This window comes from Tasmannia lanceolata, unplaced genomic scaffold (assembly GCF_043159265.1).
Source record: "Tasmannia lanceolata isolate RefF3 unplaced genomic scaffold, GAP_Taslan_0.1 ptg000023l, whole genome shotgun sequence".
NCBI lineage: Eukaryota > Viridiplantae > Streptophyta > Magnoliopsida > Canellales > Winteraceae > Tasmannia > Tasmannia lanceolata.
The window spans coordinates 1476960-1492755 of NW_027518700.1; the positions used below are offsets into that span (position 1 = coordinate 1476960).

Below are 15796 nucleotides of genomic sequence, written 5' to 3' on the forward strand. Positions count from 1 at the left end.
CTTTATCATGCATTAGACAAGGTGTTTCTTCTTCTTTTTCTATGTGGATTATTTGATGCAGATAAGTTAATTCTGTTTGACCACAGAGCCAGTTTCCTTCATCTCTCTTGTATTCTGTCACCACTTGATAGTTATGTATGAAATCTAGCAGTGAGTTGAACACTTCGTTTCAGAGGTGATATCTTGGACCATTGTTTACTTTTTGGACCATTGTTGTTTTGGACCATGGTGATGTCTTGGACCATTGTTGTTTACTTTTTGGCTCTTTGCCCACTTAAACAGAATATCGAATTCCACGTTAGGTTGGCTAATTATGCTGCCAACCGTCTCGCTAGATCAGTGAGTCATTTGAGTTATTTGACTTCCTTCCTCCTGAGGTTGTTTTGTTGCATCTAACTATTTCTTCTTTTGGCTGTTCGCTTTGGTGACCTCCTCATCGTTAATATATTTTTTACGATTAAAAAATAGCAGAATGTCGAATTCCTGACTTCTTGATGGCACCCTTCCTGGTGGTGCCATTTTCCCCATCGGTAGCGTATGCTGCTTATTACTGAGCTCTCATTACTATAAATTGAAACCTCCATCCAATAACACATCTGACTCTTTCATTTGATTTCACATGCCATATTTTACATTGCCTTGCATCTTAGTTTTGATCACCGAGCATGCATGGTTGCTAAGTATGAGTGATATTTGATACTAATTTGAAGCCTTTTGGATAGGAAGTTTTACTTCAGTTCTAAATGAACTGTCTCGCTGCTGCATTGAATTCATTGGCATGAAATGATGCCATCTGATTAATTTCATTTGTTCGACGTTTGCTTGTACCCAAATTATTCACAATCGTTTGTGCTGAAAATGGTTCTTTATCTTCATGTTTGAGCACAGTTAAAAACTGCATTTTGCATGCAATTGATGTTGTTGGCACTTGGCCCAACTAAGTAAAGAGCTCAACTCAACTAAGCCTTTGTCCCAAACTAGTTGGGGTCTGCTACATCATTTTGGTTAAATTTGTCTCAACTAAGTAATGAAATCAATGTTAAATTTGTTCTAACGACTGGAATTTGAGTAGTAGTAAAGGCAATTTGTCGCTATTTCAAAAAAAAGTAAAGGCAATTTGTAGGCTGAGTTCATTTTGGTTTGATGCGCTGTGTTGGAAATTTGGAATGACCTGAGCTCAAGCTTATTAGAGAGCTTTTACCATGAGAAAGTGGAAGATTTAGATTCAACGTTCTCATCTTGCAATGAGAGCCTTCGAAGTAATTGTGAAGGATAAATGCGTATGGATCATCTTCTGATGTATCCCATCACAAATAATTGTTTTTCGACATGAAAAGATAACTTGAAACTGCCCTGTTCAATTTTGAATTAGGTTTACTTTCAATTTATGATAATATCCTCGCAAATTAACGATTCATATGATTTCCTTCAAATCATTCAAAGACTTTCTTATTGCTTTGAAAATGACTTTTATGGAAATTTTTTTTATTTTCTTGTAACTTATAAGAATTTTTTGGAAAAGTATGGAATGGAAAAGAGAGTAATGTAGTTTGTTACGAGAAAGGGCCTTCTAAAACCGATAGTGACAACCTTTTGAAAAGGTGGAGCACAACCAATGAAGAAAATAACAATCAACATTTCATTTTCTTACTTCTCTCTATTTTACTTTGTTCTGATGTGAACTTCAGATCGTCGATCTAAGTTCATATCAAACGTAGTAGTTAAACAAAAAAAAAAATTGGAAAAAAAAAATCATATTCATTTATCCAAAACAAAAGATAAAAATAGAAATTATAACTAATTAGTAAGTAAGAAAATCCTAACCTTCCAAGCGCTGTAGCTAGAATTTTAATATAGCTTTAGGCTATATTATATCTCGTTATTCTACTGCCCATGCACTTCTTAAACCATCTCCTCCTTTGACGGATGTGTCATCAAGTTAGTGATGGAAGTATTGGCTGAAGCTGGAGGAAGGTCAGTCAATAAGCGACGAGTGAGAGAGAGGTAGGTGGAAGACAATGGAATTTGACGGGAAAAGACCGAAGTTGGAGGAATGTCAGTCGAAAAGCGTCTAGTGAGAGAGAGGGAGGTCGGAGATGATGGAATTTGGCGAGAAATGGTGCGTATGGTTCTCAGGAAAAAACTCATTTCCAGAGTCTCTGTAGATTCCCTCCGCTCGATTCATGCCCATACTAGGGAAGAAAGAATGGGTTGTGGCCGATGTTAGACATTTTAAAAGATTGTGGGAGAGGGAACAAAACCTGCCAATCGGAGGATCGTGGGAGCCTCAGCGGGAGTACAAGACCTGCAAATTGGGGGATCGTGGGAGACGAGGATCGTGGGAAATGAAAACATGAAATTCCATAACATCTATGTTTTGATGTTTTGTACTCCCGCCGAGGCTCCCACGATCCTCCGATTGGCAGGTTTTGTTCCCCCTCCCATGACCCTTTAAAATGTCCACCTTGGCCTCAACCCATCCTCTCTTCTCTAGTGTGGGCTTGAATCGAGCGGAGGAGGGAATCTACATAGATTCTGGAAATGAGTTTTTTTCCTGAGAACCATACTCGTCATTGCCCGCCAAATTTCATAATCTCCCACATCCCTTTCTCTCACTCGTCGCTTATCGACTGACCTTCGTCCAGCTTCGGCTATTTTTCGCCAAATTCCATCATCTCCCACCAACCTCTCTCTCACTTGTCGCTTATCGACTGACCTTCTTCCAGCTTCGGCCATTTCCCACCAAATTCCATCCTCTCACATCTCTCTCATTCGTCGCTTATTGACTGACCTTCCTCCGGCTTCGGGCGATGCTTCCGTCACTAACTTGATGACGTCTCCGTTGAAAGAGGCAACTATGAAATTTGTGTGTTGATGGGTGGTAGAATAACGAGATATAATATAGCCCGAAGTTGTATTAAAATTCTAGCTACATCGTTTGGAAGGTTATGATTTTCTTACTTGTTAGTTATAATTTCTATTTCTATCTTTTCTTTTGGATAAATGAATATGTTTTTTTTTTTTCAATTTTGTTTTTGTTTGACTGTTACGTATGACATGAACTTAGATCGGCGATCTGAAGTTCACACCAGAACAGAGTAATACAGAGAGAAGTAAGGAAATGAAATATTGATTGTTATTTTCTTCATTAGCTGTGCTCCACCTTTTAAAAAGGCTGTCACTAACGGTTTTGAGTACAGCTGGCCCTTTTCTCGTAAGAAACTACATTACTGTCTTTTCCTTTCCATACTTTTCTGGAAAATTCTTATTAGTTGCTAGAAAAGAAATTTTTTTCTCATTAAAGTCATTTTCAAAGCAATAAGAAAGTCTTTGAATGACTTAGAGGGAAATTATATACTGGTTAATTTGGTTGGATATTATCATAAATTGAAAGTCAACCTAAGTCAAAATTGAACATGGCAGGTTCAAGTTCTCTTTTCATGTCGGGGAAAAAAAAAAAAAAAAAAAAACTATCGCGAACATGAGCAATGATAGATACAAGAGAGCCCTTGCATAAAGAGCCGCAAAAGGGCTCTTCTTCATTGGATCCACGTCATTTTCAATTACATTTTAAAATGGGTTGAAAAAGTAAAATCAGTTATTCATTTGATGACGTGGATCCAATCAATAGCCATTTTTTTTTCGGTCTTTATGCGAGGGCTCCCTTGTATCTATCATTCCTCTGCAAACATTAATGCAAACATTAATGGGGTTATTTGCGATTGATGGGCTGAGGAGAGACTTGAGAGAGAGAGGGGAGCACGGGAAGCCCTTGAAAAACAGGGTAAAACAAAGAAGCTTGGGGTATGTTTGGCTACCATCATTTTTTTTCATATTAAGTGGGTGTCTGCAAGTGGAGATGAGGGGGTGAAGTGGCTAAAAATGAAGAAACAGAAAACACTTCTCAAGATAGGATTGACATTTTCCTTATTTTTAGCCGCATCCCATGCTCATCTCAATCGATCCCTCTCAAATCTCTCTCTCTCAGACATTCCCTCTTTTCTGCTGAAATTTTTTCTGCAAATTTTGTACCACATGCAAAAATAATTTACTCTGCCCCAAGTGATATAGTTTTGACTGCAGAAGCCATGTTTCTTCATCAAATAAGAGTTTTTATATGGTGTCAAGGAGTACCTGCACGTAAAGATGATGCGTACCTTTATATTTGATCCAACAGCGGCCTACCGACCCACTCCATTTTGCACCCCCAATATGAGCATGTACGCTCTTAGACCATATAAAGTAGTAGCCACTCAAGGTATGAAGCCATGTTTGGTAGCCATGAGTTTTTTTTTCATGGAATATTAGCTTACAAACTGCAAGTGTTGAGAGAAGGGGAGAGAGTGGGAGAGGGATAGAATTGAGAGGGATGAGTGAGGAGAGGAGGGTGGGGAGTGGCTAAAAAAGTAGGAAAACAAAAACTCAAATTTGAGTAGAGTTTTTCTTTTTCCTGTTTTTGAGCCACTTCTCACCCTCTCCCCATTCATGCCCTCTGAATTCCTGTTAACCAACATCAAAGGATGAAGCAGGTTCTTATAGAGGAAATAAGTCAGATATCAAATAATCTTTTTTATCCTATGTTAGAGGCAGATACATTCCAACAACACTGATGTAAATCAAAATTTGGATTGCTCCTTTGTTCCATACATGATAAATCATATGCATTGATGCAGCTTTGTGTTATGAATGTCTCCTGTAACTTTGAAGCTCATATACGGAATACTTTGAAAGAAAAAAAATTCCCAGAGGAGCTGGAGATTCAATTAACCAAGAGTGGTGGCCAGAGATAATCTACTTAGGGAACATGATGGACATCCAGTACAAATGTTAAGAAGATAAAAAGACTCGTTATTTTGTAAATAGTAATGAGGTCTTCTATAGATGTCATTGCCATCATGGTCCTAAGAATTCAAGAATATCAGACACCTTACTTGCATAGTAATCCGGATCGATGTTGTTGGAGGGGTCTTGCAGAACAGATAAAGTAGTCACACCTGCAAATTTAGAAATTTTAAAGAACTTCAAAGAGAGCATCTGTATGAATAGTTTCCATCCATAAGTGCATCAAATTAGGGGCGGTGACATAAATGTGTGCAAAATATTATATGATGTAAACAAAATGGCCATGGGGTTTAAGTAATCTGTAAACCTGAAAGAACAAGAAGGGTCTTGCAGCCAGAATTTTTCCCAAACAGAATATCGGTATCCAATCTATCACCCACCATGCACATTTTGGAAGTATCAATCTGGAATCTGAAGAGCAAAGTACAAAGAATATTATATATATCATTGGGAAATATAGATCCTATTTTATGTAGATTTATAAATAACAAGATTCCTAATATGGTTACTTCATTGACAAATTTATTGGCAATACACATGCGGGTGCGGTGGGTCTTGAAATTATGATATTTTGCCCTGATATGCCAAAATTATTGCTTATGCATACCTCTCCAATAAGAAATCCATCAAAAAAGTTGATGGCTTTCCAACAACAATGGGTTCTTTTTCAGTTGATCCGCACATAGCACCAACCATACATCCGGCACCTAAAACTCAAGAGCCAATACTATTATCATGGTAAACTGGAAGTCCCATTTTATATATACTTCTGAACTAAAAGCTGGGAGTTTAAAAAATGGGGAAGGAAATTAAGAAAAAACCTGGCCATTCTTGTGAAGAAGTCGCATGACCAACAGAATCACGATTGGTGGCGATGAATAGGCATCCAGGATTTTCACGGATACATAAAGTTCCATACCTGCCAATTCAAATCTTTGGTGTTTTGTTGGAAGTCTAAAAAATGAGTAGCAATTTTTGATGAGAATGTATGGATTAGATAAAGTACACCTACCATAAGGTGATATCAGGTCTTGAAAATCATGCAACTAAAATTTCATATATTCATGAAAATGTTGTTATTGACTTATTTCTCAAGATAAAATCTCCCTTTTTCGAAGAATTAACGAGGTCTAAGATTTCAATACTTCCACGATGTCTTCAGAATTAAATGCTTTAACTCAAAGTTCCATTGATCCACAGAAGAATGTAGGCATTTGTCAAGAATTGCACAGGTAGTTTTAGGGGGGATAATATCAGTATGCTTGTAATTTGGGGGACACATGATTAAAATTCAATACAAGTGTCGTTGGATTTGATGATATAGCTTATTATATGGCTGACGAACTACATTGCGTGCTTAAAATAGACACAAATGGATTCAAGGCAGATTCTAAGCTCAAGGAGTTATTCATTCCTTTTCAGGCCTAAGGGTGCTTTCCGATGTATGTAATAGATGTTAACTTTACCAACTTCTCCAATAGCGAGAAGTTGGTAAGTTAACATGGTATCAGAGCCAAAGGTCTCAAGTTCAAACCTCCCGATAGCAAAAATCCAAGTTTAGTGAAATTACTAGAAAATTTTATGAGAAGCAAAAGGAAAGGAATATAGATTTCCATTTCTTTACCTTTCCTCCTGATTTGAGTGAAAAATCAAACAGTGAAATAAGGCTTGCATTTGGAATATTTACAGTCAACAAGGACTGTCATGTGAAAAGTAAATGGCAACGAAACAATGCTAGGAAAAGGAAAACGTGTCTGTATTTGAATGGTTTCAGAATAAAAAGCAGAAAAAAAAAGTTGAATAGGTGCACAATTGAGCTGCAATTCAACTTAATATCTGGCCCTTGTCCACTCTGAGTTGCATTGAGTTTTCAACCTGGCATTGATTGATTTTTTTATAGTATTTTTGTTAGGTCATTTTAGGACAAACATTGGTATTGTTGTCTTGTTATTTCACAAGTGGCATGATCTATGACTTTACCCACACTACAGATCAAGAATGAAAAGAAGGGGGATGCGTCTCACGCTAGCTTGTAGTAGTTTATATAGTGGTCAAGTCCAACAATAACTGCTCCAACCTGAGAAAAGGAATTGCACATGTATTAATTCTATGGTTGCAATATGTGTATAAAGTTACAGATCATATTATCTGTCTGTATTTGAATGGTTTCAGAATAAAAATGTGAAAGAAAATGGGTGTGTCTTAATTTACGCTCTTATCATGTTCGATTAGGAAATCTGTTTTCAGCTGCACCTGTTTGTTGCCATCGTCCTGCAACAAGATCCATCATCCAATACTTTTAAATAAAAATAAACAGAGAAGAATAAGCAATAGGTTGCTCACGAATTCATGAAAATGAGCCTTAAGGCTTAAACTAGAGTTTCTATATTTCTTGCATTGATAATTTATAGCATTTGAGATACATGAGAAGAGTATTTTGTATCTAGTTCTAGAAGAGCCAATGAAAGATTTTACCAAGATGGGGTTTCAGAACTCCTCACATCACATGTGTGTTGAAGATGGAAGCAAGAGATTATGAAAGTAGTATTAGCCTAACATAAACATTTGCAGGCAATTTTCTATGCTAGAAACTTTGTATATATTGCCAATAAAGCCTTACAGGACCACCGAGACCTGTAAAACCAGCAAGTTCCAGTTCTTCCAATATTCCTTCTTCACCTATAACATAAACCTGCAAAAGCACAAAAAACTATTTCCATTAAATTCACTCTCCAATTTCCCATACGGCGACAAACACAAGCTTTCACCGTAAGCAATAGTAAGAAACATTGAAACTAACAGAAAGAAATTGATGTGATCCATCATCTTAGCTATTAGATTTAGTTTTTTTTATCGGACAACTGAAGATGTGTTATTTTCTTTTATTAGTATTTTATCTGAATTATTAGCATTTTATTTAGCCTAGGCAAGAGGTATGCCCGCATCAACCTATGGTCCAACTTACCCCTTTTCCATGGCCCACTCATCCTTTTAAAACACACCTTTTACAGCCTTTTAGCCCCGATCAACTTATTTCTGGATAAACCTAAAAAACTCACTTATGGCCCTTTTACTGCCTTATCTTTTAACCTATTGGTCAAAGATAGTGTCCCACCACTTAAATAACTCAACCCCTTTCATATAAATACCATGAATACCTACCTAAAAAAGGGCCAACTTTGAAAAACATAAAAAAAAAAAAAAAAAAACTTCAACCCATGTCTTCCTTTCTCTTCTCTCCACCCATCCACCACTGCATTTTCTTCCTTTCTTCTACCTCCTCTCACCGTATGCCACATCTCACCATCCTCCTTCCTTCTTACATTTATCTTTCCCACTCTCCCTCTTGCTTCTCATTCTTTAATTCTTTCCCCCTCTTACATCCACGCATCTTTCTCCCCTTCCCTTTTCCCCTGTGGCTGGCTGGGCTATAAACTGTTCCGCCTTGGCTGGGTTTATAAATCGTTTCCATCTTCTACTTGATCTCCCCTTTCCTTTTCCCACTTTTAAAAGCTCTGGATCTTTATGAAATTTCTAGTTGCCAATTGACTATTATGTGTTGCTTATTTCATTATGGGAATGTTTGTAACTACAAAAATAAATTAGAAACCTTTTATTGCTTGTAAGTTCCTAGTAAATGACTCATAAACCTTAGGTTTGCAACAGAAATGCGGATCAGTTCCTTACGTTCTGCAACAAGAACACAAAAGTCTAGATGTATAAAATACATCATAGTGAAATACGGAATTCACAGAACTGGCTGTATTCCTACATTTGACAGCATCCAAATACTAATATGGAATTCTGAAAAGAACCATTGCTTGTCGTAAAGAGCTGATGCACATGGACTACGGAGATGTTCCCATGCATTTTAAATATAATCTAGATCCAATGCAAGAGATGTTAGTGATCCAAACTTTCGATGATACCATGCTCATTTGCAAATATCCACTTGATAATAGAGGCAAGAAAATCCACGGATGGAGACTCTTTTTACACAATATCAAGTACCAGAGAGGTAGGTTAACAAGTGTCGGAGTAGCACAATTGTGATGAATCTTCATATTATCATAGACTTTAGTTCCATCATTTCTATCAATTCGATAAACTTTAGTAGGGGAAATCATCAGTAGAACAACGATAGGGAAAACCTCTGTTCTAAAGAAAAAACGCACCGCCCAGACCCTGGGCGTTTAAAAAAGCGGTCTCACTGCCTGGGCGTTATTAGGCGGCGGCCCAGGCCCTGGGCGTTTTTGACTTTTTGTAATTATTTAATGTTTAGTGCTTATGCATAAAATAGTTTGGATTGTTATGTATTCAAGTATTTGTATTTTATATAAAAAATGCAAGATATTATAAAAATATATTATTATCTAAAAAAATGAAAAACGCCTCAAAACGGCTGGGCACCGCTTGGGCGGTCTGGGCGGTGGGAGGTCAGTCAGCCGCCCAGCTCCGCCCAGCGCTTTTTAGAACATTGCGGAAAACATATCACCTTCATATAGGGATAAGGCACAAGTACTGGATCATAATTGCCTAAGCTCATGTAAGAGGGCATAATGAAATACGAGACCTCCTCATAAGCTCATCACACAATGCTAGTAGCGTGATCTAGGCAAAGTATGTTAGCTATTAGGACATTGAAGGTTTATGATCTAGGCAAAGTGTCTTGGCTATTGCACCGTTGAAGGTTGGTGGGAAGATGCACTAAGTGTACCCTTTGATAATCAACAACATATGTGAATGAGAACATAACTCGGGTGTATGAATGTCGCTTCCAGTGACATGATACTAGGACAAACATTTATTATCTCTAAAATATTGATTTTAGTTGGAATTTAAGCATCGATTACATTCTGAGAATATGTGCATTTTCAGCCTTGTGACTCTTGATCTAAATATCTCAAGTAGAACAATATTTACGTCAAACTTTAATGACAGGGTTTTTTAAGGTGATCTCAAGCAAGATAACATAAGTATTGAGGAAACTAATGACCTCAGACTAACCCTTCTAAACACAGCAATTTAGTAAGAATTTAGGCATCTATTGTACATTAAAAATAAGGGTATTTGACTCTTGATCTAAACATCTCAATTAAAGCAAGATTACTGCTAACTCGAACCTTTATTGGACATGTAAAAGCTTCTCAATAGTAATACAAGCGTATGGATAAAAAAATAGCAATGCTAGCGAGAAAATACAAGGATCGCAAAAGTTAAAAACATCCCAACCTTTTTTTCTCGAGGGAAGTCATTACACTTCAAGTACATAGCAGCGGCGAAGGACGAGCAGAAAATTTCTTCCTACAACATTGATAAAAGGGAAATCCCATATGAGGAACTCCAAATTCCAAACTGTTACAAGATAAGATAGTGATGGACAAAGCAATGGGGTACCTCTCTAACTGTGAGTCCAAGCATTTGGAATTTTTTTGCGTATTGCTTCCTTGATTTCGTCGAATTGTTTGTTATGAAAACCAGCCTTTTCCCCTGTCAAAATGGATTAAATTTTCAAAATTCATCGGAATTAGAGGTATGGACTTGTGATCAAATCAAACAGACCAAATAAACATGCGAAATAATGTTTTTCAATCAGTGATGCCTGTTACATATTACCATTTAGTCTCTTGAAATTATGCTTCGATCATTATGATTTATGAGACCCATACACAGATATACACACATACATGCAGAAGTAAGCTCACAGGCTCATACACATGCATATATATAAAGTATGCATGCATAGCCTAATTACCTGCTATGTCACTGTGAAACAACCAAATACTCCAAAAGTTTAAGCTGTTAGAGTTGGTGTTATTTAATCATTTATAGTTAAATATTCCCTTCACATGTGGCCCCTCTTTTTTTTTTTTTTTTTTTTTTTTTTGGAGTTGGCAGTACACATGGTACATGTGGCCCTCTTTTGGGTTGAACATACTCGTGGATTTTTAATATCAAGGAGTTGTTGGGTTTGAGCCCAGGACCTGCCATGGTGTTATTTAATCATTTCTACTTTATCAGTCACAAATATCTCTGATATTTTCAAAATATATAGATTTTATCGCGATGTTTTGATAAAATGGCAAAATCCCAAAATACTCGAGATTTAAAAAAGAAATAGAGATATTTTCATTTTAATCATTTGTCGTGATATTATCTTACAATATTTTGTTTTATATTATTTTCTGAAATTATATATTTTTTACAATATTTTAAAAAAAAAATCTTTTTCCTTATATAGTGTTTTTCATAGCCTGTCCCAAGCCAGGATAAGATAAAGGAGAAGGGCAGGCGTTAGGTTGGCAGCGGGCCGTAAACTTTGCCACTTTTCTATGAAATGAATCATATATAAAATTCTATGAAAAAAAATCTCTTTTTTTTCCCGATATTAGGCCTAAAAAATAACACATCCCAAGATTTTCCCTTCCCAAAAAATTCCCGAGAACGATCCTTGTAACTTAGATTACCTGGTATGCAGCAAGATCGATCTAGATGGGATGGTATCAAGTTCGCTTCATTTCCAATTTAAGAGAGGTTGAACACAATAACTAGCTAGTTCACCTAATCAGTTTGTAGTTCGTAGGGGTTTACAGTAAACTCATTATAATACATGCATATATATACAGTTATCTATGTATACGCCCTTTTTAGGCGATAATATTTTCACACCCCCCCCCCCCCCCCTGCAGTACGCATTCGCCCCCCTTTTCACAGAGAGAATGCATAGAAGGCTCGTTTCTTAGCAAAATGGCGGTTTCAAAGACGTAGAAGAAAAAGCACTATAGATTTAAAGAGAAAGAAAATCGCAAACCCTCGATCGAAGCAACTCTAATGTATGAGGAACTCCTTCAATGAGCTTATCTCCCTTCCAAATAACACCTGAAAATAGAAAAATCGTAAAGCGATCTGATCAGAAACAATTGAAAAGAGCCAAAATTCAATCGAGAGAAAGACGAATAGACTGAAATTGCTTCTGACCGTCACAATCAAATAGAAAAGCTTCGACGGAATCGAAGAGAGATTGGGCGTTTTGAGGAGAGAGAGGTTGAGAAGCTCCTTCCATTTTTTTAGGGTTTTAGGTGTTGCAGAGAAGAGAAAGAAGGCTTTAGCTGCTCAGGGCAAAACAGAGACAGCACGAATCAACGTTGGCGCGAAAGCCGGTCGTTATTTATGGGCGAATATCGTGATGAAATGACTAAAGTGCCATCAGTTTTGTTGTAGATATACTAAATGCACAGCCACCTCGTAAATGGAGACAAAAGCTGTTGTCTTCATTCACAGGGTGGCTGGTCTGACATGCGAGACCAGCCATGAAACGCCTTTTGCGATGGATCTTAGCAAATCCATAAAAATTAAAAACTGGGCCCCACTTTAAAAAAAAATTAGAGCAGGGCCCGCTACACAGGATGATCCAAGCCATCTATATGTTGGCCCAATGTAAATAGGCCGTGCCCTAAAAATTATCAGAGGATGATCTAACACTTGGATTTGTAGAGACTTTTTCAACGTGTTCTCCCTTTATGCTCTGTTTGGTTGCCGGGTATTTTTTGTTCCTGAGAGTTATGTGGGAGAGTAAGTTAAATTTTGGTCCCATCCCATGTTTGGTTGCCTTTTAGCACTAGGTTTTTTTTAATCCCACTCTTATAATGATTACTTGTGGGGTGAATTTTTTAATCCCACTTTTGTAATAATTGCCTTTTCATCCCATCCCAAGATAACCCCAGGAACAAAAATAAACTCAGGAACCAAAAATAAGCTTGAGAAGATTTTTTTTTCTACCCAACAGTTCAAGTAACTAAACAAAGGTTTTTTTTTTCCCACCATATCTCCCAGGGTATTTTTTTCTCCTACATAACCAAACATGGGATTTTTATATTATCAGGATACTTCTAGAACTTTTTTTTTCCCACCTATCTCCCAGGGTATTTTTTTCTCCCACATAACTCTCAGGAACCAAAAAAACCCGGCAACCATACAGAGCACCTATAAGGATGATTTTTTAGGCACAACCTATTTACGGTGGGGCCTAACAAATGAATTGTTTGGAACTTTGAAGGAAGGGTCTTATGACCATAGAATAAAAAAGGTTTTTATTTGAGTGTCATTATAAAAATAACATGAGGAGTGCGGTTATTAAACCAGGGGAGTGAGGATTTTAAGATAAAGGAGCACCCTGACAAAGAAGGGTAAGTGTGTAATTAAGGACGAATATGAGGTTATTGCTGTAAAATATTATTCCCGATTCCCCACTTTCATGGAAATGCTTGTTCAAGTGCTAGTAAAAGAAAGAAAGAAACCACTTGAATGCCGCACGTCACCTTGGTGTTATGACACGTGTCCGAGGATTTCACGAGGACGCAACCTCACTCTAATGTAGTGTGACGCCCAACGCGGCGGCTTAGAGGGTCGCACCTTTGACTGGTCTTTACTCTTCAGGCCCGGCTCTTATTCAATCTCGAGGTCAGAGGTTCGATCCAACCTTACCTACCAAAAAACATAGTGTATATTATAAAATGGAGAATTCCCACTTCATAGGATAATCCCAACTGTTCATTTGTTGTGCCAGGATGTAAATAGTCTGGACCAAAAATAAATAAATCATTTCTATAAAATGATCCTGTCCCTCTGATCTGTAGAGGGAATACACATATGGAGACTTCTACAGATCAGAGGGTTAGGATCATCCTATGGATATGATCGGTTTGGATCATACTGTGAGGCGGGACCCTGTTTTACTTATTGAAAATTACAGGATGCTGGCCTACCACAGCATCCTCGTATTACTTAGGCTCTCTTCGTTAAGATTATGTCGGCTAATTGTGCGTGCCAAACTGATCATTGCCTCATTGGACCACTTAATCCCTACCGTCCATTTATAGTATTTTACCATTTATTCCTAGATGCTCTGTCTAGTTCATTACCAGAGTACTCTTTTTGTTCACAATTTGCTGCTTAGGCATCACCCAATTTATAACATTGCATTCTTACGATGCTCTATCCCTTTACATTGCAGATTTGCATTGGCAGAGTTTTTATGCGGGGTGTCTGCCCATTGCTGCGTGTAATAAGGGCACCACCCTTGATATTTGATCCAATGACAGCTGACTTTTTAATCCCTGATTGCATCTCCCTTTGTGTTTTAAAGGGTAACAAGTTGTGATTTTACAATGAATTCCACATAGAAATCATAGAAAATATAACAAGAAATAAAGAAGAAACATGCCGTACACAAGAACACGAAGATCTACGTGGTTCGTCAAGCTTTCTTATGTCCAAGGGGAAGAACTAATGTTTCACTAGATGGGAAGAAAAAACTAGAATGACAAGGCGACAGTCAATATCCTTGTAAACCCCAACCTACCTCCTTGTCAAAGCTATGTACTTTAGGATTTTTGTTTCCACAAAATTTAACTCTACTACTAATTACACTAGGGGGCCGTTTGGATCGCGGATTTTAGAATCCGGGGTTTCCTCAAAATTTTAGCAGACCAGCCTTCGTTTTTACTTCTCGCCCTTCTTTCTGACAGCAAGAGAGTAGCAGTTCTTCCCATATTTCCAGGTTTTAGAAATCTCAGGTTGCAGGAGAGATTTTTAAAACCTGAATTTCTCACTAAGAAACGCTGTCGGGACAGCACACAGCTGCTTGATCATGAACCTCTTTTACACTGTTTTCAAACTAAAAAATTGGATTCTAAAATCCGCATATCCAAATGGTAACCTTGAAGATATAGGGAGAAAAAAAGACAAAAAACCAATAATCTCTACCTTGTTTTGTTTTGTGGTAACCTTGAAGATTTTCTAATTGTGCCTCTCCTTGTTTACCATTATTACAAACATCTTTTGTCCTTAAAAAGAACTAACTATATAAATTAAATTAATCCAATTCTGGCTGTACCTGGCTTGATCATTAGTCATTACGGCCAAGCCAATGCGCATGTGTATTTGTCCTTAGAAAGAGACCTTACACAAGCGCTTGTCGCTCTGTTCCACCGTGTTTTAAAGCATGCATTGATGTCATAAGAACACTAACCACTGTATTTCCCATCAGACGATAAAAACCAAAATTATATTTGTCCTTCGAAAGAGACCTTGCCAGGCTTTATTTCTTCCAGCATAATGGGTGTGAAACAAATATTAAGTCCATTTTCCACTTAAAAAAGGGTGTAAAATTTTGTTTACACCCATTTTACATTAAGGAACGGAGCCTTAACAAATAAACTCAAGGCCCTGTTTGTTTTGGACTCCCAATCGGTTTGCAAAATCTAAACCCCTGTTAGTTTAAGATTATGACAATCAATTATGAATGCTAAGCCGATTATTAGACTCAAATTTAAACGTAATTTTGAGTCAAATAATTAGTTTGGTACTCACAATCGGTTGTCATATTTTAAAAACGAACAGAGTCTAAAATGAATGAGCTTAGGCCTGTTCGTTTAAGATTATTACAGCTGATTTTAAGTGCCAAACCAATTATTGGACTCGAATTTAAACATAATTTTGAGTTTAATAATCGGTTTGGCACTCACAAACTATTGTCATAATCTTAAACGAATGGGCCTTAATTAGTTAATTTTGAGTCCAATAATCAATTTTGGACTCACAATTGATTGTCAAAATCTGAAATAGACAGGGTCTTAATCATTCGTGGGGCCATCTTCGAAACGTAAAAATGGAGGGGGTCCCATCGTGAACTTGGAAATTGTGGTCTACAAGGGCCCTCAGACGCAATTGGACTAACCATGAAATGATATTCGACTCTTATGGTGTTTCATTGCCTCCATTGATTAGAACACACGTACCAAAATTTCCAAGTTCCCAAGCTGGCCCTAGTGACATTTCATTGCAGAACACATCCCAGCCTAGGGGTTTCAATGGGCCAGATTTGGATCCGAACCACATAAGTTCATGTCACAATCTGCTTGGATCCTATCGGAGTTGATCCATATTGAAAATT

The 15796-nt window shown here is 37.3% G+C and overlaps 1 protein-coding gene across 1 annotated transcript; it reads right to left on the minus strand.

Moving 5' to 3' along the window:
* Nucleotides 1-4610: 4610 nt before the first annotated feature.
* Nucleotides 4611-11991, minus strand: LOC143856576 (phosphoglycolate phosphatase 2-like). The gene is made up of 11 exons (XM_077366839.1): nucleotides 11821-11991; nucleotides 11654-11721; nucleotides 10240-10332; nucleotides 10075-10146; nucleotides 7463-7534; nucleotides 7054-7113; nucleotides 6867-6919; nucleotides 5664-5761; nucleotides 5450-5549; nucleotides 5150-5253; nucleotides 4611-4994 (listed from the first exon to the last, which is right to left on the minus strand). Exons 1-11 carry the CDS (start codon nucleotides 11903-11905, stop codon nucleotides 4894-4896), a joined length of 906 nt encoding a protein of 301 aa, XP_077222954.1. The 5' UTR covers nucleotides 11906-11991; the 3' UTR covers nucleotides 4611-4893.
* Between the last annotated feature and the right edge of the window lie 3805 nt (nucleotides 11992-15796).

Bases quoted from the DNA above. Each gene is read 5' to 3' on its own strand.
- LOC143856576 (XM_077366839.1), bottom strand. From the start codon at position 11,905: ATGGAAGGAGCTTCTCAACCTCTCTCTCCTCAAAACGCCCAATCTCTC. The intron at 11,722-11,820 runs GTCAGAAGCAAT...TTCTATTTTCAG, and splicing joins TTTTCTATTTGATTGTGACG to GTGTTATTTGGAAGGGAGAT. The intron at 10,147-10,239 runs GTACCCCATTGC...TCAATGTTGTAG, and splicing joins TTGGACTCACAGTTAGAGAG to GAAGAAATTTTCTGCTCGTC.